Below are 25328 nucleotides of genomic sequence, written 5' to 3' on the forward strand. Positions count from 1 at the left end.
CTGTAGCCCCACAGGGGCTGCTCTCAGACCACTCCCAGGACTTAGCCACCCAGAACTCGGTTCCTGTACTTGGCTTCCAAATAGAACCGCTCACATCCTAGAACGTGTGCAGATCAAGCTAAAGATGTGGGGCATTTTGTAAGGCAGAGTCTCACTATAAAGCCAGCATTTTACCACCTCCGCTGCTCTGTGTTCCCCTCCTCCTTTTCTGCTGATATTTCCCTGAAGGGTCAGACAGACCTTTCCATGTGGTCCCTACATTAACTCTCTCCTCCCCACCTCCTTCCTGTCTCACTCAGAACAGCACACACTCCTTCAGAGAACCTCACAGGTCCACCCTGACAGGGTGAAGTGCAAGTATTCCTTCCAAACAGACTTCCTCTCTGGAAGAATCCCAGTAGACAGGGAAAACTCTCAGCTAAATAGTCCTGCACTCAGAGGTCTGAAAACACCATTATCTCTGAGTATAGGAGTCAACAGAGTGAAAATGGTGGCAGAGGAAACCAAACCTTCACTTTGCTGCAGCCCAACCAGCCCAGGTTCTCTTCTCTGCCCATGACCCTCTACTGTGCCCTGGAACCACTCTCATCCCTGAGGGGTTACCACTGCTTTGTGTTTCAAGCAGTTGGGGCTTTTGGAATGGACCCAGGCACAGCCCTTGGCCCCTGATAGGTACATTCTGAGTTCTTGTGAACAAATGAATAAGGAGAACCCGAGGAGTTTCAGTCCTGCTGCCCCATGGATCCAACAACCGACATGGAACTGAGCTACTGTGCACCAGGTGGTTCTTGGACCTGGAGATCTGTGAGTAAAGACCACCATGGAGCTTCTTCCATTCCTGGGACTCAACAGGGTAGAGTGTCAGGTGGTGACAAGTGTAGCAAAGGAAACGAAACAGTTAAGTTGTCCCTGGATGTTGATGACCCTGGACAAGAGTCCATTCCTTTTTGTTTTGTTGCTGTTGTTTGGTGGTGCTGGGGATAGAACTTGGCATCGCACATGCGAGGCAAGCTCTCCACTGAGCTCCAGCCCCAGCCCCAGCCTGAGATTCCATTTTTTGGTCCCCCATGCCATCCATTATAAATGAGGGTGTTTAGATCCAGCATTCTAGGTAAAAGTTAGCTCTAAGTCTAAGACCTACATCAGCAGAATCTTTGAACAAGCCACTTTCACTCTCTGAACCTTTGTCTAATATGCAAAATGCAGATGCAAACACCCTCCTCAGAGAGAGTTCTGGAAAGGACAGAAGTAGACCATGACTATGAAGCACATCATGTCCAGCAGTCAGAAAATTCTCCACAAAAGGAAGCTATAATAATAATGGTGCTTCTGTATTATTATATATAATTATTAGTGCATATTAATTGTACAAAATAATGGGTTTCATTATGACAATTTTATATGTGCATATAAGACATTCTGATTGCAACCACTCTCCCTATTGTCCTCTCTTATCCCCCCGTCCCCAATAATGATGCTTTTTAAGGGAAAAAACTTGAGCCCTGCACGCAGAGCTGTGGGTTTGCCTGGGACAGCATCCTTGGTCCTCCAGAGCAGCAGAGGGCACCAGCAGCCACTGTGTATTGTGATAAAGTCAGCTCTGCTGGCCCTCAGGGAAGGGTGCAGCCTGGCCAGCTGCATGGCTCCTCCTCTTTGCCAGGTACTTGCACTAATTTGGGGCTGGGGAGGAAGCTAGGGCTGCTTCTCACAGGAGACTCGCTGGTTAGCCTAGTGCCTCAGTCTCCTTGTCTATGAAACAAGTCTTTGGACCTTGACTTCCCTCACGGGCTTTCCTGATTGACTCAGGACCCAACAAGAAATTAGCTGCAGGAAAGGAAGCCTCATTTTTTCAAAAGAATAGGTCACTCGGCCACATGAAGAACATCTTGCTGCAGTGCCCATGTGAATTCCTTGATGCGGTGAACAAATAATAGGATTCCTCAACCAATGTGTACAGGTTGCAGAAGCGACTAATCAGGAGCTGATGAAGCTTGGGCATGGGATCCCTCGATGCATGGGTCCCCTTGCAAGATCTGGCCTGATTTCTATTGGGGTGGGGGTAGGGAAGTCCCAAATGTTTCCTAGAGGCAGAGGGTGCTGACTCTGCCTGGAAGAATCACTGCCTAGCTCTGGTGGCCTCTGCCTCTGTACGCAGAGATGAAGGGCTGACCCAGCTTGTATACCCACCTGGGTCCTAGGAACAATCTGCCCAGGCTTGAGCACCCAGGATCCTCCCCTTGGGTCCCAAGGACAGGAATTGCACTATGCATGCTGCCTTCCCTGCTCAGGGGTGGCTGTGGTCCTGGCCCCACAGCCACCGCATGCCTGCCCCATCCAGGAGGTCCAGCTGCCCAGAGAGGATCAAAGGATTGAGTTCTCTGGAGACCTGGCTGGAGCCACCTGAGTGAGAAACTACCTAAAGCTTTACAGATATAGCATCACCAATAACAAACCGTGAAGCCGAAAGAAACTCTTCTAAACTCTCAGTGATGGAAAAAAATAAATAACCACTGATGAGCTATACTAGAGGCAACATTGATTTATCTCGTGTTCAGTCTTCTGTTGAAAATGACACTAGGAAATCCACATCAAGATAATGTTATGGGCCAGGCTATATGGGCAATGACCAAACAGACTCCATTTTACCCTGAGACTCCATATCATGTAAGAAATGCTTCTCCCTTGGGAAAGCCACATCCCTGTACCCATTAATAGTTACCTAGCATACTTGGCAACACAAAACAGCAATTCTTATACAATGAAAATTGTTCTCTTTGGTTTCCATTTTTCTTGGGTAATGCACATTGTCAGAGATTGTCTAGATGTTAGTAACCATTCTCTAACTTGTACTGAAGTAGGGTCATTTTGACCCCCTTCCCTTCTGCTTGCTTGCTGCTATGCCAAGCTGGAAAGTCCTGTGGGAAATACCAGTGTACCCATTGCATTGTCTCACTAACTGCCCAATCCAGCTTCTGTACCTGTTTGCTTGCAGCTACGTCAACCCAGATGTAGTTTTTGCCTTTAAATATCCTAAAATTCTCAGGCTTGGGGCTGTTCCTTGCAGAAACAGTTATGGGTCCTGCGGGGAGCAGCCGCCGGCTGGCCGGCTAAATAAAGACTCTTCAATTTGAACAAAACTGGGACTTGATATGTTTTCTGAGCGACCTGCCCCACAACAATAAGAGGTAGAGAGTATGCAGCCAAAATACGACAGGTGCACCCAGCAGCCAAGAAGGAGGAATCAACTTTGTCTCATTTTTCCAGCATTTTATTATTGTGTTATTTTCTGGGTTTTTGTCATACTTGGGGAATTTGTCCCTTTTGTCATTTGTTGTGATATCCCTTCTCATAGTCTCAATATTCACTCCCATACCTAATACTGTATTTGCCACTGTGCATCTCTTTCCTTAAGGAGGCCCCCAAATGGAATCAGTGCAAGCCCTGCAATGCCTGGAGCTTTCTCGACTGAGCCAGGCCAGGCCAGGCCCTGGGCTCAACTCTTTCCAGCATATTTTACAGATGTGAAACGGAAGCTGAGAAAAGTTAAATAACTTGTCCAGGTCATACAGCATAAAGTGGTGAAGCTGGGGTTCAATTCAGGGAGCCAGCCTCTGTGCCCTCTTTTAATCCCTCAGGTGCTCCCATATCATGAGGGCTTAGCCACAGAGTCACCGTTCATATCTGCTTGGGGCACCCTCTCTTCTTGCCTCTTATGATTACTACTTAGCAGGTGACCCAAAGCTAGCCAAACACCAGCTGGACTCTCTGTAGATCCAGCTTTTCCTTGAACCACCTGGGAACCTGACTGTATCAGGTGTGGGGCATCCTCATACACATCATCTTGTTTATTCCTCATTATGGTGGCTTTCTTTTGGCTGAGCAGACTGAGCTTTAGGGAAAGGGAGTAGCTAGCCTGAGATCACTAGGCACACCCAGAAGTTGTGGATTTTAAAGGCGGACCCTCTGCCTGCAGGCCCCTCTCAGCCCTAGGACCATACCTGGGGGCGGGGGGAGGGAAGGGACAGGGCTATATCATCCTGAAACCACTCCAAACTGTGGTACAGGGAAACCCTCCCCACTGAAGGAAGCTGGTGCGATCGTGGGGGAAAAGTGCAGGGAAGCCTGTTTTCAGGTCTGTTTTTCATTATAAGGGTCAGAGTAAACACAGACACAGGAAAATGAGAGACAGGGCTCAGACTAAATACATGGCTAACCCTCATGCAGCCATCACAAACAGAACAACCTGTTCCCTCAGTTACATCTTGTACTGCCTTTTCTTGAATCCCTTTCAGGAAATCGAAAGCCTGGATCCAGCAGCAGCTTTTACTTGCTGCCTGGCCCAGAAATCACTGTGCGAAGAATTTCCAAAGGGAACCAAAGCAAGAGGAAGGTGCTGCACCATCCTGAGGGGGCTCTACATCCACCCACAAATCCCACCCCCAAGATCCCAAGACTCACACTCTGCCCCTGCATTGTCACCTTGGATCCGTCAGAGAAAAGTCCAGGCCACAGCCACTGCCAGCCACAGCCCTACGAGATCCTGCCAAAGGAAGCAAAATAAAGTAGAACTTACAGCGAAAGACCCTGAGCCAGCATCCCACCAACTACTGCTTCCAGATCCAATCCTGGGGAGAAAGGGACTTGGTTCCCTTCCAAAACTACTGCAGGGACCAGGCAGCGGTTAGGGGAATAGATCCTTCCCCAGGTGGGTCCAGGCGGCAGCCTGCTCAAAGTTCACAGTGACCCAGGCCTGGCAGAAGCAAATCATTTCAACATTTCACATACCTCATTGTCTGCTTCTTTCCTTCCAGAGCAAAAGGCAAAACAACAAAAGTTCTGTCGAGCTCGGTCCTGCAGAAGGAGGGCTCAGAAGAAGGGAAGGTAGCGCATTCCAGCTCCTGCCAAAAGAATAAACATCTGTTTCAGGAAGAGGCCCTAGGAAATGGGCTGTTTGTCAGGTCTAGAAACTAGATATAACCATTAAAGGCTGGGCCACGTGCCTGAGAGCTTTAGCTTCAACGGCTCTCCTTGTACAGGAATCAAAAACACTAACCTTTGGATCTCCTATCACAGTTCACTCTCCTTATCACCTCTGGGAATTCAAAGGCCTCCAAACTCTTCCTCCCTCCAGGATTCTTTCCCATAAAGTTGCCCTTGTAGAGGATTCTACACCGACTTTTCAACCCTGTCCACCGATTAATCTGGCCAGTCTTCTCCCTTCTCCCTCAAAACACTCCCATCCTCTGTTCCACTCCTGTGTAGACCCTAGAAGAGCTTCTACCTCACCCTACCCACATTCGAGAGAGGCCCCTGCCACAGGCCACCTGCACAGTGTTTACTGATGGAAGCTCTTTTTTTTCACGAGGGCACCCGCAGGGCTGGATTCACTGTAGTATCCTTAATGAAATCATTGAGGCCAAGCCTCTACCCGGCAATGCCTCCAACCAACAGGTGGAACTTATCTCACGGGGGGCCTTCGCCCTAGCTCAGGGCTACACCCTTAATGTTTACACCAATGCCAAATATGCTTTGCACATTCTCTTGTCACACTCAGCCATACAGGAGGCGGAGAGGGGACTCCTCACCACCAAGGGGACCTCACTGGTTAATGCTTCCTACATCGTGCCCCTGCTGGAGGCCTCCCACCTCCCCACTGCAAGGAAGACCTCACTGCAGATCCCATCAAACCGACACTTCTCCCATTTCCAAGGGAAACCACGAAGCTGATGAGGCAGCAAGACAGGCAGCCTTAGGTCCCTCCGCAGAGGCCCCTGTCAGGACACTGCCTTCCTCAACTCAGATCCAAACCCCAACCACCACTAACTTACCTACCTCACCTCTTTCACCCCAACCTCTGCCCTGTGAGAATTCATGGAGTTCTATATTCCCCTCTGCCCCAGGACTCAACATTTCTAAAGACCTTCTCTGTCTCTTGCGACACCTGCCAAAGGTCTAATCCCCACTCAAACCTTTGCCTCCCTGCCTTCCGGTCCATCAAACCCAGGGCCATTTGCCCGCATCTGATTGGCAGATGGACTTCACCCATATGCCCACAGTAAAGAGATTTAAGTATCTCCTGGTCCTGGTAGATACCTTCCCCAGCTGGACAGAGGCGTCCCGACTACAAATCAAAGGGCCCAAATGGTAGCTGACACCGTAACAGAAGAAATCATTCCTGCTTTGGGTTGCCTTGGTCACTGCAGACTGACCATGGCCTGGAGTTTACGTCCAAATATCCCAAATCATTTCAAAGACCCTAAATATTCCTTGGCCTTTTCACATTTCCCTACCATCCTCAGTCGTCTGGAAAGGTGGAACGAACCAATCGAACCCTAAAATCAACCTTGGCTAGACTATCACTAGAATTACATTTAGACTGGCTTAAACTTAAATTTAGACTGACCCTATTTAGGGTTAGGGCCCTACCAAGAAAACCCCTAAACATTTCCCCCTTCGAGCTAATGTACAGTCGCCCCATGCTCCTCCTGCATTAGCTCACCTACCCCCCGCCTCGTCTAATGACCCCTCTCACACTGACTCAGAAATTTACTCTGAGCCCACGCTGATCAACTGCTGCCCAATCCTAAGGCCCCATGCTCCTCTGACTCCAGGAGTTCTCTTCTCTCTAGTTCTCTTCTTTCCCTATCACACTTCCCTCCTTCACTAACCTCAAAATGGAAGGGACATTCAGGGTAATCTTAACTACCCCCTCTGCAGCCAAACTCGAGGGCATTCCACACTGGATTCACAATTCCCATCTCAAACTGTTCACACCATCTCACTATACGGCAACCCCCACAGGACCTCTGTCTTTGTACATTTCCAAAACCTTGACTTTCAACCCTCCAAAGCTCCCCGCTGATTCCTAAAGAAGACTCTTCTAGGTCAGAGGAGGCCACTACAAAGACTACCAGCCCCTGACGCCCAAGATGGAGACATACAACTCCTCCAACTCCTCCAACTCCAGAGACTCTGCCCCTACCTAAAACCCTCTGTGACCCCCTTTACAGGAATGAGATTCTTCGCCCCTAACCAACAGGAAGAAGCTACAGAAGAAAGACCATCGTCCCCAGCCCCAGTATCTAAAAACAAAAAGGAGGAATATTGGTATCAGATTTGCCATTTTATCTAGAGGCTCCCAGGTTTCAATTCTGAGGCAGTGCTGCTTAACTTCCCACAAGAACCTGTGCCTGCTAAACGATCAGCCCCACTCCAGCTTATGACACAACTCCTAAGCAGCTTATGGAATTCCTCTTGGGGCTATAAAGCAGCTCTGTGAGGGCCGACAGGCGGCTGCTCTCCTGGGAGCCACAGCCTTGTGGGTTTGCTTCATGCTTCTGACAATAAATCTCTTGCGTGAGATTCCAGTGTGTGGCGTGGTCTTTGAACTTTGCATGGACCCTGTGAGTGACCTTTCAGTAGAGAGGGCCCTTCGCCACTTTCAGAGATGAGGCTCTGAGAGGCTGGGGTGTCTCCCTGGTGACACAGTGCTGTTCTTCCTTCCTAGGGGCCTCCAGGGGACTGAAGGCTAAGGCTCCAGGCTGGTTAAGCCATAGCACTTCGGACCAGTAGGGCAGGATGTGACCCTGCAATTCCTGGAGGATTCAGACCCAGCAGCCTTCCTCCTCCCCTGACCCACTCTCCTCCTCTAGATCTCAAAACAAAGGAGCACACGATTAGGGTCATTCCTCAACTCAGAGGCAGGGGACCATAGGTGCTCTGCCAATCCAAATCCAGGGCTGCCCAGCCACGAACGGAATAAGGAATCTCATCACTCCAGTCCTGGCAGCACACAGATGTGTCCGAGGGCAGCCCACGTTCAGCCCTTGTCCGTCTTCCACTTCCCAAGTCACTGAATCCTGGGGCCTCAGCACTGGGTGGAGGAAGCCACAGCCCTGTGCTGGGAGCCCTGGCTTTGCATCCCTAACTACTTCCTGCTGGGAAACAGGAAGGTCAAGATTTCCACCCTGCTTGCCTCTGTGGCAGGGTGAGGGTTAAGTGTTCTTGGCAAAAAAACATATAGAAATGAAGCTTGAAAGTTGTCATTGTTTGTTTCATCCTAAATATGTTTAGGTGGTCACAGAAGACATGCTTGCTGATGCTTACAAGTGATAAAGCAATTTGGTTGGTTTCCTGCTCCGAAATGGGAATCATCATGGTCCCCACCTCTAAGGGTGACTGAGGTGCTGTAAAACACGCTGATACTAAGGACAGACTGCCTGACTGCCTGACTGTGTATCTGGCTCTGCCCCTTATGCTGTGCGATCCTAGGCATCTTACTTAACTTCTCTGTGCCTCCACTTCTACATCTGTCAAAAGGGAATGATAGCATTTGGAGGGTAGGTGCTATATATGATACCCATCATTACAAGAATTAGGTAGTCCTCAAGGACATGCTGCGTCTCAAAGTGCTCAAGAATTGTTAGCCCCTGATATTCAACTAACCCAATGTTGTCATCCTCTCATTTATACATTTTTGTAAAAAAAAAAAAAAATACATTGTGATCACATCAGTCCTGGAAGAGGCAGTGGAAAGAGAAAAAGAGGTCTTCCATGACCATAAGAGCTAGCTGCAGACTCGGGGATCTAGCTGAAATGATAGTGGCAGCTGACCTGGCAAACCACTGCAGTCAGAAGAGTCTGTGCCCATAGGCTGTGTCCCCACCGAGGCCAGTCCAGGCCGGAGGAACGAAATCATCATGACTCTCTCTAAACAACACACAGCAAGCCGTCTCGAGATCTAGCTCTGTCCCACCCAGTCTGGGACAAACTGCACAACAGCCATGCTGGAGAATTCCTTCTGTGGCCACAAGCCTCCCTCCCCAGCTCTAGTCCTTTGCATAAGGAAGTCCCTGCCTGGGACTAATCCCCTTCTTCATGCTGTAGGTTAGTCTCTTTCTAGATAAGAAGAAGTTGGCATTGTTGACACTTTACAAGAGCTCCCACCCAAGGACAAGGCTCAGAGCACAGATGGCAACCAGTGGAGGATCTCCTCAACCTGCCCTCCTTGGGTTCCTACCAACACTTCCTTGGGCAGATGGCCCTAGGTCGGGGTGGGCCCCTGATGGCTCTGATCATGACCTAATCCTGACCTAATCCAGAAAGCTGTCCTCCCCCTCTAGAAAGGATCAGCCCTCCCCTGGCTTCAGAGAATCTTGACAAGCCATGCAGGCCAGCCCCCTGCCTCAGAACTACATCTTTAACAGATGAGAAGCTCAGCTTCCGTCAAGGGCACGGTCACGTCGGGTTTAGAGCCTCTTGCTAGCAACAAAGCCTCATCTGACTTTCATTCAAACCCAAGATAAAGATTATGATAGTCATGAAAAAGGAAATCCAAGGTCAGGTCAGAACCCTACCCAGTTGTGTGGTTTCTATGGGGTCTTTCCTTGCCTCTACCCCACCTTGACCTCTTCTACCCCTGTCGGTGGGGAAGTCAGACCAAGCCAGGATGCTAATGGGTGTGGTTCAAGGCAGGGTTGTCAACGTCACTCACTAGAACAAAACTCCGATCAGACTGGGACAGTCTTGCCCTTTTGTTCACTGCCGGCTTTTCAAGTTCCTGGAATAGTACCAGGCCCCTGTTCGGGGCTCCTAGACAGCTGTGGAGTGTGAGTGGAAATCTACAGGGGCCCGGGCAGCGAGGACACATGAACTGACCAGGTGCAAGACAACAGGGGAGGAGTGGGCGGGCGTGCGGGCCATTCGGGAACTTCTGCCAAAATCACAGCAGAAGCAGATATTTTTTTTCTTTTACATATTTTTTTCTTTTAAATATTTATTAAGATAAAGATCTGGAGGGAGTGGGAGGAAAAAAATATAAAGATCTGGAAATTAACGAGCTGGAAAGCCTACTTTATTAGAAAAAGAACTGGAGAGTAGACCTAATGGAAGAGGGGAGCATGCCATTGCAGTTCCACAGACGTTCACAAAGGACATCCGTGGCTCATTTCAGCAACCACTATGTCCAGACAAGGGCCGCGTTAGGAAGGGGACCTGCAGGCCATTTTCACTTATGAATATGAAGAAATCAGATTTTCGGAGGAAAGACAGACAAAACAGCTCTGCCCAGTGGCACTTCACCAGCTGCCGAGTGGGGGATGTTGCCCTTGGCGATTCTCCCTTCAGGAGAAAGTTTTGTGCAGGATGCTAGAACTGTCAGGACTGCTTGTGTGACTGAGGCACGTCCCCCTCCTTTGCCAGGGCTTTCCCCTCCATCTGTGAAGTAGGCGTCCCTTCCAACTCCACTGCACTTTGCCTGGCCAGCGCTTGGAGTGCCGCTGAGATCCAGGCTCCCACAGAAGTCTACCTGGGGAATCTCTGGAGGCTCCCCGGAGGAGGTGACGTGGCCGGACCTTTCCAAATGGGCTTTTGGAACCTTCTTCCTTCCAGAGGCCAGGCCACCCAGGCCCTGGGCCCTCTCCCCCTTCCCACATGCTTCCTGACACCAGCGAGGAGGCCGCCCACTCTGCAGGATTTAAAGCCTCCTCCACTCAGGCCTGGCTCCCTGCAATCCTTCCTTATGAACCGGCCAGCTTTAGCTTTCTGTGGGGGACAGAATGCCACAGAATGGCCAGTCCACTCAGAGGCTCCCTGATCCCTCCCCAACGAAGTTCCAGCGAGAGAAAAGAGGAACCAGGAACCAGGGCTCTGGTTCTGACATGGAAATGGAGACCAGCAGCCACGCAAATCGCGGGGAAACCCAGCTTCCTGAGACAGAACTCAAGGTCTGGTAGGGCCTGGAGAGGACTTCCCTCCCACGCAGGTCATAGCAAAGGCCAGGGTGAGGACACGGCAACTCTGGAGATGACGGAGCATGCAGTGGGCCTCCCTCCTACCCAGCCTGCAAATCAAATGGCTTGAATTGAGAAAATGTAAAAAAAAAAAAAAAAGAGTTTAAATCAACGCTAACAATACAACTAGCAAAAAAGAGAATCCAATAGCACATGTAAGAGGCCAATGGCCAGGTTCCTAAGCCACATGACTTTGGGCAAGTCCTTTCCCCTGCTTGACCCCCACAGTTCCTACCCAGACACAATGAGGTGAAACAGCATTCCCGGAATCCCTTGAGGCTCTTTGATTTGTTACTTTTTAGGTGGCAAGGGCTTGGCAGGAAGAGCCCATTCTCACTTGCATAGCAAACCTGGCTGGGAAACGTGCAGGCTCACAACCCAATGCCACCTCCTCACAGGTCTGTTTTCTGCCAGAGCAAATAGTCCCCTGGGTCCCCGTGGTCCATGTGTGGCTGCTCCTTCCAGGTTCTTGTAGCACAGGGGGCTGGGCCTGCCTCCATCTTCCCTCAAGGTTCTCAAGGACAGAGTGATGTGCCTTCTACCTTGAGGTGGTCCTTGCACAGGGCCTGGAACTGAGGAGGTGGGGGGAATGGAGGACAGGTGGACGGGCAGTGCATTGGCTTTCTGGAGCTGCAGTGACAGGTTACCCCAGCCTGGGCAGCTGAACAACAGACATCTGTTCTTTTACAGTTCTGGAGGTCACAGGTCTCAAATCAAGCTGTTGGCAAAGCTAGTTTTTTGGGAGGCTCAGAGGGAGAATCTGTTCCATGCCCCCTGGCTTCTGGTAGTCTTGGGCAATCCTTGGGGTGCCTCGTGACCACCAACCTTTAAACTGCCTCTGTTGTCACGAGGTATCCTACCCATATGTGTCTTCTGTGTCCCAATTTCCCTCTCTTAGGGGGCTGCTAGCCATGGATGGCACTCACCACAATCCATTGTGATTTAATTTTAACTTGAGGACACCTATAAAGGCCCTCTTTCCAAAAAGGGTCACATACACAGGTACCAGGGGTTGGGACTTGAACATATGTATTTTGGGAGACAATTGTAGCCTCCAGAGGAAGTTGCCAAATAGCTATTGCCTTTAACCTCTGGCATCAGGAAACTCAATGCAAGTGCACAGCTCAATGCTGCGTTTCAGTGGGCCCCTAAGTGAAAGTCAGGTGAGGTCACTTTAGGGACCTCTTTCAAGATGCTTGTCTGAGAAGGGTTGGAGATAGGGTGTCAGCTAGAAGAGACTGGAGAAAAAAGGGAAGTCTTTCCAGAGTACAAAGCAGATGTGGAAGCCATCTGAGAAGTCAAAGCCAGGGGGAGAAGGAGCTGGAAGGTTCAGAGGGAGAAGACAGAGTTGAAGGCATTCCTGCGGGGCCAAGTGGGGTTGCCCCAGGCACAGGAAGAGGGCAGAAGGCTTCTCCTTCATGCAGAAGGAAGGAGATAAGGATGGGTGGTTGCTGGTAAGTTCAGGGTACATATAGGGAACAGGAAGTTGAGAAGTTCTGGTCCAGAGCAGCTGAAGTATGAGGATATACTGGGTGGGCAGCGGGGAGGTGGGAGCTGGGAGGAGATGGAGGACCTTGCAGAATCTCATCATGAAGCTGCATTTCATCCTAATAGACTGGGGGATCCTTCTGTAGCATTAGGCAAAGCGTCCTACACTATTTCCTTTTTAGCTGTAGGGTGAGGATGAGTGGGAGAAGGAAAATCTCCAGCCTGGAAGACTAGCCAGGAGGCACTGTCAATGTCCAGGGGAAAGACGACGAAACCAACAGAAGTGGCTGGAAGATAAGGAAGCAGCAGTGGTTTGGGAGAAGTGAAGAAAGTGGCATCATATGAACTTCTGTCACATGAAATGAATTCTCTTTCAAATTTTGCTTAAATGTCACCTTCTTGGTGATACCTTCCTTGATTTAGAGTTGCTTTCTTTTGGCAGTTTTCTTTTCTTTTTCTTTTTTTAGTTGTAGATGAACCCAATATCTTTATTTCATTTATTTATTTTTATGTGGTGCTGAGGATCGAACCCAGTGTCTCACATGTGTGGGGTAAGCGCTCTACCACTGAGCCACAGCCACAGCCCTGGTAGTTTTCTTAATTGTCTTTTAAATTTCTTTCTTTCTCTACCAGAATGTAAAATTCGGGGGCAGATATTTTTTGCACTAATGCGGAAGCTCGCAGCAGTCAATAAGCATTTGTAGGTTGAAAGTCAGGCCTCCTATAGGGCTTGGCACCCAAGCGTTCCATAAATTATATTATTATCATAATAATGATAACAGTAAGCAGTGGGATGGAGGAAAGGAGACAGGAGGAAAGAGCCCAGCGTTGCTCAGTATGGAACACCAGCAGTACCCACTGGCCTGGAGCCTGATAGAAAGGCAGCTCCCTGGGACCTACCCAGGGCCACCAAACCTGAATGTCAGGCCTGGGAATCTGCATTTCAGATTCAGGTGGTCTCAGATGACCTTCCCCCCCACTTCCCACTATAGTTTGCAAAGCTCTGCTCCCAGCCGATGCCCAGCCTTCTGGTTGCAGTCGGTGGTGAGTGGTGTTGCCATTGGCTGAGAAACAGAATAAGAGGTTGAGAATGGAGGAAGCAGTGGGTTCTTTTAGATGCACTGAGTTTGAGGAACCAACTGAAGACAGCCCTGCAATGGAAGAGCCTTCTGGAGCCAGATTTGGCAGTTCCAGTGTGCTGGCAAAAGATAAGCCGAGATGGGCGCAGTGCTGCACACCTGTAAGCCCAGTGGCTTGGGACAAACCTCTGAGATAAGAGGATTGCAAATTCAAGCCCAGCCTCAGAAACTTTGTGAAGCCCTAAGCAACTTGGTGAGACCCTATCTCAAAACAACAAAAAGGGCTAGGGAGGTGGCTCAGTGGTAAAGTGTCCTTGGATTCAATTCCCAGTACCAAAAAAAAGGGGGGAACGGGGAGAGGTGGGCAAGTCTGATGTGGTCAAAGACAGAGAAATGGAGTGGGGAAGCGGGGAGGGTGGTCCTTAAAGGGCACCATCCTGAAACGAGAAGGGCACAGTCAAGTGGCAGGACATCCGGGAACAAAAGCATCCTGAAGGCCAGGGGAGGACCCCAAGTGCTGCCAGCAGCCATTTGGTGGGAGAGAAGTAAAAAGTTTCAGGCTGGCTCTGTGCCAGGGCTATTCCCCAACTGGCAGACAGCACAGGGACAAGTAAGCCACTCCAGCCCACCTGGGCTCAAGTCTGTCGGGTTCTTATGCCAGTAGTCATTTCTCAATTCTCCCCAGTGTCCTGCTCGCCCAGCCTCCCTCCCGGGAGTCACCCCATGTACAGCACTCTGCCAGACAGCCTCTGCCTGAAGCCTACTAGTGACGGGACTCACCATCACCCCAGGCAGCGTTTCGTCTCTAGACTCTTCTGATCCTAAACCAGTGTGGCCTGAGCTGGCCTCCCAGGATGTTATTAATAATGATAAAGGCTACAGTTTGTTTCCATCCATGGTTTCATTTAATCCTTACTACCTGTCTGCTTCCCAGACAGGGAAACTGACGCCCTGGTTCAGGAACAAGAGCGCAGAGCGGATAGTCCCACCTGTAGTGTGAGCTCTGCCCTCCCCGGGGGACATAACAGCGCCTTGGAGATCAGGCTCCCTGACTCCTCTCCCAGTGTAGCCCCTTCCCCACACACTTCAGGAACACCTTGCCGCCAGCTCTGGTCTCCTCCAGATGTTTGGTGGGCATTCCTCATTCTGAGGACGGTGCACGGGAGCAGGGCAGGCTCAGAATGGAATCAGACCTACTCTCTGCACAAACAGGAACAGGTGTGCACCAAGATGCCCAGGGTACCTGTGGACCCTGACTCCCAGTGACCCGCTGCCAGGCCTGGTATGTGTGTAGCAGGGTCCCCGCTGCCAGCTGATGGAAGCCCTGCTGCTGTCTCCTGGGGCCCCACGCCCTGCTGTCCTGTGGTTTAGCTAGTGTCCTAATTTTGCTTTGGCGCGTGCCTCTTTACTCCTGGCGCAGGCATTTTCTTCCCTTTACAGATGTAGAAGTGAGGTTGGGGAAACCCCTGTAAAATCAGGGTGGCGGGGCTCTGGTTTGTTCCTGCCCTGAATCAGTTGACAGGTAATTTTAGTTCTCCCTTTGATTCTCGGACAGGCATCCGTCTGGAGGATAAATCACAGGGTCATCCCATGTAAAAATGAAACCATAAAGCAATTCAATGAAGTCTTCTTCGAGCACCTTCCAGCTTGAACCCTCTGGGATTCAGGGCTTTTTTTTTTTTTTTTTAAGAGAGAGAGAGAGAATTTTAATATTTTTTTTTTTTTTTTTTTTAGTTTTCGGCGGACACAACATTCTTGTTTGTATGTGGTGCTGAGGATCCAACCCGGGCCGCACGCGTGCCAGGCGAGTACGCTACCGCTTGAGCCACATCCCCAGCCCACAGGGCTTGTTTTTAATGCCTACTGGTCCCTTAGGATGCAGGGTACTTCCTGTGGCTGCTCGGAGGTGGTGCAATCCCAGCCCTTGTGTGAGTCTCCCTAACCTTATTTCTCCTTCTACCTGTGTCCCTGAAGCCAGGAGAGCTCGGCTGTGCCCGCTTCCTGCAGGACCCCCTCAGGCTCCCCCTCACTCCTGTGTGCTCACAGCCTCTCTAAATTGGTTCCCCGCCAGCTCTGTTGCTCACCAAGTGAGGTAAACTCAAAGAAGTGGCTGCGTGGCCAGGGGTATTCAAAGTCTAAGAATTCACTAAAAATCCTGAGGTGGTTTTCTCTTAGATTTATTTTTCCTCTATTAGATTTTCCTGGGTCTCTTGTCCTAAACTGTCTCAGCATAAAAAACATTTCAAGAATTAGTCTCTAATGAAGAAGTTGCAGGAACCCTAGCAGGAATCTAAAAGCAAACCAAAACAATCTTTCCAAACAAACAAATGACATAAACAAGTCTTCATTCAGGCCACCATGAGAACGGCTTTTCTTCCTACCCGTTCTTAGCATGAGACAGCCTCAGCTTCAAATCCCAGGTTGCTATGTGAACCTGGGTTAAATCATTTCATCTTCTCTGAGCCTCAGTTTACTCATCTATAAAATAGGGACAGTTCCTTACTCGTGGGTTGCCAGTGTAGCTCAGTGGTAGAGCATTTGCCTAGCATGCAATCCCAGTGCTGCAAAAAAAAAAAAGAAAAAAAACACAAAAAGTAGCAGGGCTCAAGTGGTTCATGCTTACAGTCCCAGCTACTCAGGAGGCTGAGGCGGTACCACCCCTGGTGCCTAAGGGTCTCCACCTCCTCATGGGCCAGCATTTGAGAAGGCTCTGGCTGTTGACTAAGGGCATTTGGGCCAGTGACTTGAGCTTTCTGAGACGTGGTTTCTCTCATCTGTAAAATGAGTATAAGGATATCTCTCTTAGACCAGAGACAAGATGTGCCCATAAAGTACGTGGGGCAGGGTCTGGTATTAGCAAGTGCCCAATAAATAATAGCTCCTCAATTCCTGCTGATGATTATTCCAGAACTCTCTGCCACACAGGCTCTGGCAGGCACAAGCTACTCTGTGTATCCAAGGAGTCCACTGTGTGCCCATGTCCTCAAATGGGACTTGGCAGTTCCAGAGCATTTTTTAATCCTCCTTCCTGCTGGGTCTCCACCACAGCTGGAGGACAGGGCCATGCTGCTTGGTGCCCTGTGCAGGCAGCCAAGGAGCCTGGGACTTGCCCAAGGTGACTCAGTTGGGATTGGAGCTGGGTTTAGGTAGAGTCAAGGACTCCCTGACCTCATCTTACCCCGTAGAAAGTCTGCAAGCCCTTGATTCAGTCCCAGGGACCTATGTGTTCATCTGTTTATTCACTCAAATGTTTATTTAGCACCAATATTAGCATCCACCATGTGCCAGGCACTGTTGGGATGTTGGGTTTACAATGACATGGCCTCTGTTTGCTGGAGCTCACTGTCCAGTGGGAAGCTGGGCCCAGCAGCCAAACATATGCTTCTAGACATGTTCTTCCACCCAGGGAGTGCCCTGTGACAACCAGGACGAAGGCCTCCTCACCACCACATCCAGTCACCCCCTTAATCTAAGCTCCATGAACTTCTGGATGACTCCGACAATCTCACATGCCACTATGCTGGGCTGTTCTCCTCCCGAGCATGTCCCTGGCCTTCTGAGCTGCACCACTTTACACATGAGGCCCCAAGGGAGGGATGTGACTTATCCAAGTCCACTCAGCCTTGAAGTGAGGAGGCCGGGAGGGATTGGCACCTGGGAATCCAACATAGCTCTGCTGTAAAGTGTCTCTTAACCACAGCACAGGAAACCACTGAGACCAGGGAAGCAGCTGGGTGTTGCTGTCCATCATCTCCTTCCCGAGTTTCCTCATCTGTGCCCTAGAAAGCCTCAGAAACCTCTGTGAGAGATGGCCACCTCTCTGTCCTTTCTTCCTCACTGCTCATGATTGGTCATGGGATGCCCTGCCGGTAAGAGCATAGGGTGTCATGGGAAGAAGTATGCATGGGCTGGGGGTAAGCAAGGTATAACATTCAGAAAGAACATCATCACTTAAGCAAACCACAAGACAGAACCAGCAAGAATACATATTCTCAGAGGCACTCCACTCATGAGATGGCGCAGGGGCCCTTCTGCAGAGCCCCGTTCCAAAATAGATCCTACCTCATCACTTCTGCCCCCTGCAGGGATTGTACCCCCTGAAGGAGCCTGGAACCCGGCAGGTACTGTCTGCCCCCTTGCTGTTACCTCCTTCCTTGCTGAGCTTCTGCCTCTTGTTTCTGCAGAGCTGAGGGCAGCCACGGGCACCCTTTGGTTCCTCTGCTTAGTGCTACAGACTGAGAAGCAGCTTTGGGGTTTTTCTTGTCTAGGTGTGGTTTCCTAGCACTCACAATGGAAAGCCCACAGGCTGCTCTGTCTGTGGGACCCAGGCCAATACCTTGGCTGACTGAACTGACATCAGCAAGCTGGGCTCAATGGGGAACATCCAACCTAGGTACTTTTTAGTGCTGTTCTCCAGATATTTCCAGTTCCCTACCTTCACAGGATTTCGTTTCCTGGCTGCCTTGTGGTTGGTTGGGTAGGGCCAAGCAGCTAGTCTGACCAAAAACATGGGAGTGGGCCTAAGCATTTAACTACCTGTGCAAGACCTTCTAGGGCTCTCTTAGTGCCATGGAACATTCAAGAAGACGGGTATTCCATCAGCCTAGTTCCTTGAACATAAAGTATAGCCTCAGCTGGCCCAAGATACTCATATTAACTGAACACACACACACACACACACACACACACACACTGGGGCCTGAAGACGTAGGGGTTGTTTGTTACTGCAGCCTAACCTACCTCATCCTGACTGATAACATTAACCATCTCAGAGAGTAAGAGTATGTCTAGATATTAGTGACTCTTTCCTAGAACACTTTTCTTTTTAATAAGAATAATGTGTGATTAAGGAGAACAGAGTGGAGGCAAGAACATTTCTCCAATGCACTGTGGAAATCCCCTTCTCCTTTTGTCCCCAGAGTGGAGAACATTGAGCTGAATTGTAAAGGAGTTACAAGGAAATTCAGCATGTTCTCTCTGGCCTCCCTTTCCTATGAAATAGGAAGGTCGATCTTTTGGTCAGAGCAGGTAGGTGGAGAGCAGCTGCCATAAGCCCTGGGGCAAGACACTAACCAGGGATGGAAACACAGGTGCCACGCAGCACAGCAACCTACTAGGGTCACCACAGAACCAGCCACATGGTCCCACTCACCAGCCCAGTGAATAGTGGCAGACGTGGTAACTGAGGGATCCATCCCAGTTAGGGACTGACTGGTCATGTGAGAGTGCCAGAAAGGCAAGGAGTGGGTGATGCCTAAAACCTGGGATGGGCATGTGATCTAGCCAGTTGTTCACAGGAGGGGCGGTGCTCACAGCATTCCTGGGAGCAGATTCTATTATCTCCATTGAGACAGAAGGAAATGCAGTCTCAGAGAGGTTCCGCCCCTTACCCATGCTCAGAAGGCCAAGGGTCAAAGCCAGGACTGCTCCCAGGCTGCCTGGCATAAGAGCTTAACCGCTAATGCTCTTCTCCATTGGGAGCAAGTTCAGTCTTTCTGAATTTCCTTGCTCTTTATTGGGCTTCTTTTCTGCATCCTTTACCTCATTCATTAATTACTACCACATCTATGTCTTCTCTCCCGTTCCAGCTTGTAAACTCCTTATAAGCAGGGATCTGTATCTTACCTAATCATATTAATAATAATAACAATTGTAATAATAGCATTAGGAGCAACAGCAAAAGCCGCTATTAATCATGGGCTCACACACCAAGCCGGGTTCTAAGCACATTCCGCTCATTATTTCATTCCAGTCTCGCTAACTCTATGAGATCAGTACTGGAATCCTCCCCATTTTCAGATGAGGACACAGCTCAGTTCAGCCAACCTGAGATTCAACCCCTCGTGTCAATAATAACTACTGTTTAACATGACTCATTTCTGTGCTCATCCTATTTATTTCAAATTTACATGTAAAACCATTCTCAAAAGAGGTTTCCAGGATGCTGAAGGGGCCCAAGGCACAAGACAGGTCCTCCATCCATCCCAATGGAATCCAGAGGTCCTGGATGAGACAGAGTGGAAGAATCCTCTGTCATGTTTGCCCAAGGGTGAGGAGTGACTAATCACTACTGCAGGACATCCACACATCATACCTTCTTTGAATTTCCGCAGTGTGACACATCTGTAACATTCATCATGATAATTAACAAGTTCTACTTTTTTTTAAAAAGCACTCTTCTTTTTTTTTAACATTTATTTTATTTATTTTTATGTGGTGCTGAGGATCAACCCCAGTGCCTCATATGTGTTAGGCAAGCACCACAACCCCAGCCCCACGAGTTTCACATTTTATCCCCAATAAAAAAATCAATTTTTAACCCCCAGTGTGCTAACTGGAAAAGCACCAGTTGTTGATCCAAAGACAGGGTTCAGGAGGGCTTGTAGCAGCCACCCCTGGAGGTAACACGGGCATCCTGGAGGGCAGGTTTGCTGACCACCCCAAGGGGACCTGCTTTCTTGGCCTCTCACACTGAAGTGGGCCTCACATGCTATCCCATAATGTTTACTCTGAGGTGTTAGAAAGGAAATTGCAGGTATCAAAACAGGTATGCCAGGTCACAAACCATGCAGAGCTCCCTGGGGTTCAGAAACCCCTGAGCCGGAGACTGGCTTCTGCAGGACTCAGGTGGATGGGTTCTGGAGACAATGGTCCCTGACCACACCAGATGGCTGCCCTCCTTGTCGGATGGTTAATGCTGGGAGCTGGGCCCTCGACCCCTGAGCATCTGATGGGCTGCGTGACTTCCATGCTGCCCATATTTGGACCTTGGTTTTCGAATCCTCCAAATATGGGGTTATACTAATTCCAGTCAATAAACAATGACTAAGTACCTACTGTGTGCTTGGCACTGTGGGGAACACAAGGATGAGACAAACCCCTAAGGTCTCCTCCTAAGAAGCTTACATTCTAACAGGGAGCTAGGCCTGGAAATTATGAACTGTTACCCAGGACTGAAGGAAAGAAGAGTGGGTGAAGACAGAAGTTCCATGTTCCGGGGCCACAGAGGAAGAAGTAAGTCATCCCACATGGGGCTGTGCAGGTGGGTTTCAAAGAGGAAAGGGCAATTTTGAACTAGCTTCAAGGGTTAAGGGCATCCTCAGGTTGAAGGACAAGCATCTGCAAATATAGGCAGCTGAAATGGGGAGCAGCACACGAAGTCCAGGATGGACAGCAGAGGTAGGAGCTCCATCCTGGTCTCTCTCCACACCTACTTCTAGAAAGAAGAGTTCTGAGAAAGAAAGAGTTCCCAAAATAAGAGCTCTGAGTGGTTCTGACATGCAGGCACTGAGTAATGACTGAATGAATGAAGAAATGAACCTGACCTCAGGCAAGTCTCCACCTCTCTTGTAGTGTCCAGCTCATCTTTAAATGAAGGCACTGGACTAGCCTGGTGGGCTTTACACTATGTTCCAAAGAACCTGAAGTCCTTCAGAGACCATGGAGAAGAGACAGGGTCTCAGGGAGTAGACCCCCCAACCCCCCATCTCTCCTTCACACTATTCCTCTGATCATCTGTCTGCTACCATTCATCGTGCCTCCGTGGGCTGGCTTGTTTGAGTAAGAGTTCCTTGGCTTAAAACAAAGCAAAACAAAAAAAACCTTTAAAAACCACTAAGTTGGATGAGCCCCAAGAATCATCCAGGAGAAATGGAAAGAACTCCTTGAAGGCATCAACCTGCATTGTTACATATTTCTCAAACAAGTAATGTACTGTTAGGCTATTTACCAGAAACAACTTATTTATCACCACCATTTAAAATCTTTTGCTGAGGCCTAAAAGTCGAAGAGTGGAGAGAAAAACTGTGACCTAGCAATGAAGTGCAATATTACGCAACCTTTCATATATGACGTTTTTTTAAGAATAGTGAATCAAGAGAAAAAAGTGAGTAAGAAAGTCATGTATTAAACTATACTAGATCTCAACCATGGAACTGATACACCAAAAATGCTGGACAAATATGGCAGCACCTCAAAATATCAAACATGGAAATACCAGATGATTCAATAATCCTGTTCTAGTTATAGCACCACCCGCCCCCCACGTTGAAAGCAGGGGCTCAAAATTGATAATTGAATATCCATGTTTAAGCAGCATTACTAACAAGAGCCCAAAAGGTCAAGCCAGCTCAGCTATCCAGATGGATAAATGGATAAATATGGTGTAGTATGCACACACAATGGCACGTTTTATTCAGCCTCTGAAGGAATGAAATTCTGACACATGCTACAAGATGGGTACAGTCGTTAGGCTGGTGTGGTCGTTAGGCTAAGAGAGATAAGCCAGAAACAAAAGGAAAAATAGCGTATGATTCAACCCATGTGATGTACCAAGTCAAATTCATAGTCAGAAAGTAGAATGGTGGTTACCAGTGGCTGGGGACACAGAGAATAGGAAACTATTGCTTCATTGGTACAGTTTCTGCTTGGGATGATGGAAAACAGCAGCGATGGTTATACAACATTGTGAATATACTTGATGCTACTGAATTGTCCACTCAGAAAGGGTTAAAGTGGTAAACTGTATTACTCTGTATATATTCCAAGAATGCACTGCTGCTTGGATATGAATGTGAGCTTCACTTTCTGTATTTAACGAATTCAAGGGGTCAGGTTCAGGGACACCAACGAAAGTATACTCCAAGCTGCTCAGTCCAAATAAGGCTCATTGTTCTCATCTATATTTAAATAAATTTGAAATAAAAACAAAACCAAAATAAATCCTGTAATAAGCCTCCCCAGAAGCTGTCTGGCTTGGAAATATTCAACCACAAACCGAAGAGAAAAGGAGAAGTGCAGAAATTGGGCAGTGGAGAGTGTTTTTTCGGGACGTCAACTCACTGCAGCTGGGAAAGTGACTTTGTCAGGGAATTTCTGTCCTTTCTGCTTGACAAAAGGTTCCTGTGTAGGGCAGAATCCAGAATCCAGGAGAGGCCCACCGCTCTTACGCATTGAAAATCCATTTCCTCCAACACTCCCCACTCCAGATAAATGTTGAACAAATATTTAAAGAATATTGGTTTGAAAGGCAGCCAGCATCTCTGCCTATCGGGGTGCCCTAGGTCCTCGCCACAAGTCCACCTTTCCTGGTTCCTGGGCCTTCTGCTCAGGGTAGAGCCTAGGCAGACAGAGCAGAATCAGCCTCCAGGAAGGGTTTGGGGGGTTGAAACACACCCCCTGAGTCGCTCTGCCCCACCTGACTAGGTGACAGTGTCCTTAGGTGGTGTCCCTCAGAGCTCTGGGGTTGCGGAGTCATGCATGCAGTTCAAGTTCCTTTGAAATACACATCTTAAAGGGGCCACTAGGAGGAGAGGAAGTTGCCAAGTAGCCAGCTGGGGGAGGGGCAGGTTAGGGGATTTCAGTAAGACAAGGGGGTAGAGGCAAGACTCCACAGACCCAGCCCAGGAGGGGCGCCCTGCAGCACCCTGCCCTGCCCTGCCCCAGCATCTGCACAACTGGACACAAACACCCCCACCAAGGCTGTGCAAGACCAGCCAGGCTCCAATCCCCAGATGAAGACAAGGACATTACTAAGGTTCCCATTCAAGGTCACGGTTAGCAGACAACCAGTTTGAGGGTTTTCTAAAATTCCCTTGGCCTGAGGGAGGAGCAAGGTCCTGCCACCAGCTCCTTGTTGTGCTCATTACCTCCGCCTCTTTCCTTAAAAATAAATTTAAAAAATAAATTAAAAAGGGAGGCAGTCTTCAGCTTCCTCACCCGTGATGAGCTGGGGCTGAAGGACTGGCCCTCCTCACCACTCAGGTGCTAGGGGGGAGGACCGTCCCAGAGGAGGTCTCCCACGTCTCTCTCCCTCACAGGGCCCTCTTCTCCTTTGGGGCGCTGGCCACTATTTGGACATGCATGATTACCTGATTGATGTTTTGATTTATATTTGCCCCCCTGGACACAGTCCTCCTTAGTCAGCAGCCACGAGCTCTCCGTGGCATTTGTTACATGCTCATTGGAAGCGTGTTCTTCTCTGGGCTGTGCCAGCAGCCAGCTCTGGAATCTGCAGAAAGTCCCTTCCCCACCCCGCTCAGATTCTCCTCGAAGGCACATGGACTGGGGAACCTCCGAGTTTTCTGCCAGCTCCCACATTCATGGCTTTATCATTTCAAAATTTAACCAAATAAGTAAAAAAGAGAGAGAGAGAGAGAGAAAACTCGTGATTCTGGCACACGTGTGAATTAAGTCAGGTTCTCACATTCTTCGAGGCTCAGTTTCCCCATCTACAAAATGAAGGTTTAGGCCGAGTCTTCTAGGCCTTTTCCACATCTGACCATTGTGATTCCGCAAAGGAAGTTCCGCCCTCCCCCACCCTCCTAGCCCTTCACCTAAAACTCCACTTAGGTCCCTATGCACAAACAGGAAATGTGCCCCAACAGCGGATGGAGCAGCTCTCGCTGTCGCAAGCACCAGCTGAAAGGGAAATAAAGAGGTTCTGAGCTTTCCAGCTAAAGCCAGACTCCAGGTCCCAGGACCTCTCCCGGCCTGTGTGGAGGATTGTGTGAGCCTTGGCTTCTCAGCATGTAATGGGCAGATTAGCAGCTGGAGTGCTACCCAGCCCCCAAAGCAGATGAGACAGGACTCCTGGGCTCCAGTCTGGTTTTCTCTGGGCTGGGCTGGGCTTCCCTCACTCCCTGCCACCTGAGAGGTTTTCTTTCTGCAGGTGGTATGGTACCATGCTACTGCATGCATCTTAATCCCAAATCTCTTGTCCTGTGTGACCCTAGGACATTTCGGAATCTCTCTGGGCCTCTGTTTCCTTATTTCCAAAACTGGAACAATAACAATCCTCACCATCGTGGTTCTTGAATGGAAGGTAGGCCTCTAAACAGTGTCTGCAGAGTGAAAAACGCCCCCTACCCCACACACACATCCCATAGGCAGGATCTATCATTTATTTTAACTGGTTCCTGGATCACTTCTCCTTCCCCATTTGTCCATCTGTAAAAAGGGCAAGCAGAGCTCTGACAGCCCTGTTAGCTCTGCAGACCACAGCCCCTCCCCCCTCAGAGAAGGTAAACATGGGCTCAGGTGGATCCCAGCATGCAGAAGGAAACTGTAGGCCGAGGCAGGAAATCCTATAATGCTGCTTCAAAGCAGATGGCTTTGGGGACTGGCTGTTGCCCTGGTTGCCTGAGAGGCTCCAGCTGCACCCAGACTCAGAGGTACCGGGAGAGTTCCTGGCCCAAGCCCAGTCCATCCCACAGAACACAGCAATTGGAGGTGGCAGAAGATGCTGGCTCTGGGTTGGTCTCTGCTCCTACTCCTTCCCTGAACCTCATGGGTGCACAAGAAGGCTGGACTCCTTCATCTCAGCTTCCAGAAGAATGGCAAAGGGTGTGGTGCCTCTGTCTGGTGGGCTGCTGTCTCTCATTTCTGGGGCATAGAAGGGGTGGGTGGGGCTGCGTCCTCCTGCTCCTAGTGGGGAGTGCCTGGAAGCCTGCAAGGCCTCCCTGTTCTCACCTGCCAAGTACAGAGACTCAAATAGAGATGCCCCCCGACTGTGATGGTTTGACTTAACAATTTTTTGACTTTATGGTGATACAAAAGTGATATGCATAGAAACTGTAAGTTGAATTTTGACCATTCCTCAGGGTAGTGGTCCGTGGTAAGATACCCTGCTGGGATGCTGGGCAGACACAGCGCTGCGATCACAAGGGTAAACAACTGGCACTCATAGTGGCCCGTGCTGCTGTGCTAGGATGTTCAGCAGGTGGGTGAATGAAATGCATTTTCAATTTGTGATTTTTTTTTTTTTTTTTACTTAAAATGGGTTTATCTGGATGTAACCCCATTGTAAGTTGAGGAGCTTCTGTTTTGGCTTTGCCAGTGGCTAGGAGAGTGAAAGCCAGAGGCAGCTCTTGTCTCCCAGGATGGTGGCTCTCAAAGTGTGGACCCTGGACAGAGAGGCTGTTTGTTCCTCCATGAGGAAGCACAGAAACCAAATCACTCATTTTTATTGGAT

General features: G+C 49.3%; 1 protein-coding gene across 3 annotated transcripts in view; it reads right to left on the reverse strand.

The window, feature by feature from the left end:
- Ggta1 (glycoprotein alpha-galactosyltransferase 1 (inactive)) overlaps positions 1 to 25328 on the reverse strand; it is a 61626-nt gene that overhangs the window by 24913 nt on the left and 11385 nt on the right. For 2 of the 3 annotated variants that reach the window (XM_078048116.1, XM_013356753.4), the window contains exons 2-3: positions 4786 to 4898; positions 4459 to 4540 (exon numbers count right to left, since the gene is read on the reverse strand). In XM_078048116.1, coding sequence (XP_077904242.1) covers positions 4459 to 4473 — 15 coding nt within the window. In that variant the 5' untranslated portion in view covers positions 4474 to 4540; positions 4786 to 4898. The remainder of the gene's footprint in view (positions 1 to 4458; positions 4541 to 4785; positions 4899 to 25328) is intronic. The other variant, XM_078048117.1, reaches the window with a different exon arrangement.

The sequence above is a fragment of the Ictidomys tridecemlineatus genome, chromosome 4 (assembly GCF_052094955.1).
Source record: "Ictidomys tridecemlineatus isolate mIctTri1 chromosome 4, mIctTri1.hap1, whole genome shotgun sequence".
In the NCBI taxonomy this organism is placed as follows: domain Eukaryota; kingdom Metazoa; phylum Chordata; class Mammalia; order Rodentia; family Sciuridae; genus Ictidomys; species Ictidomys tridecemlineatus.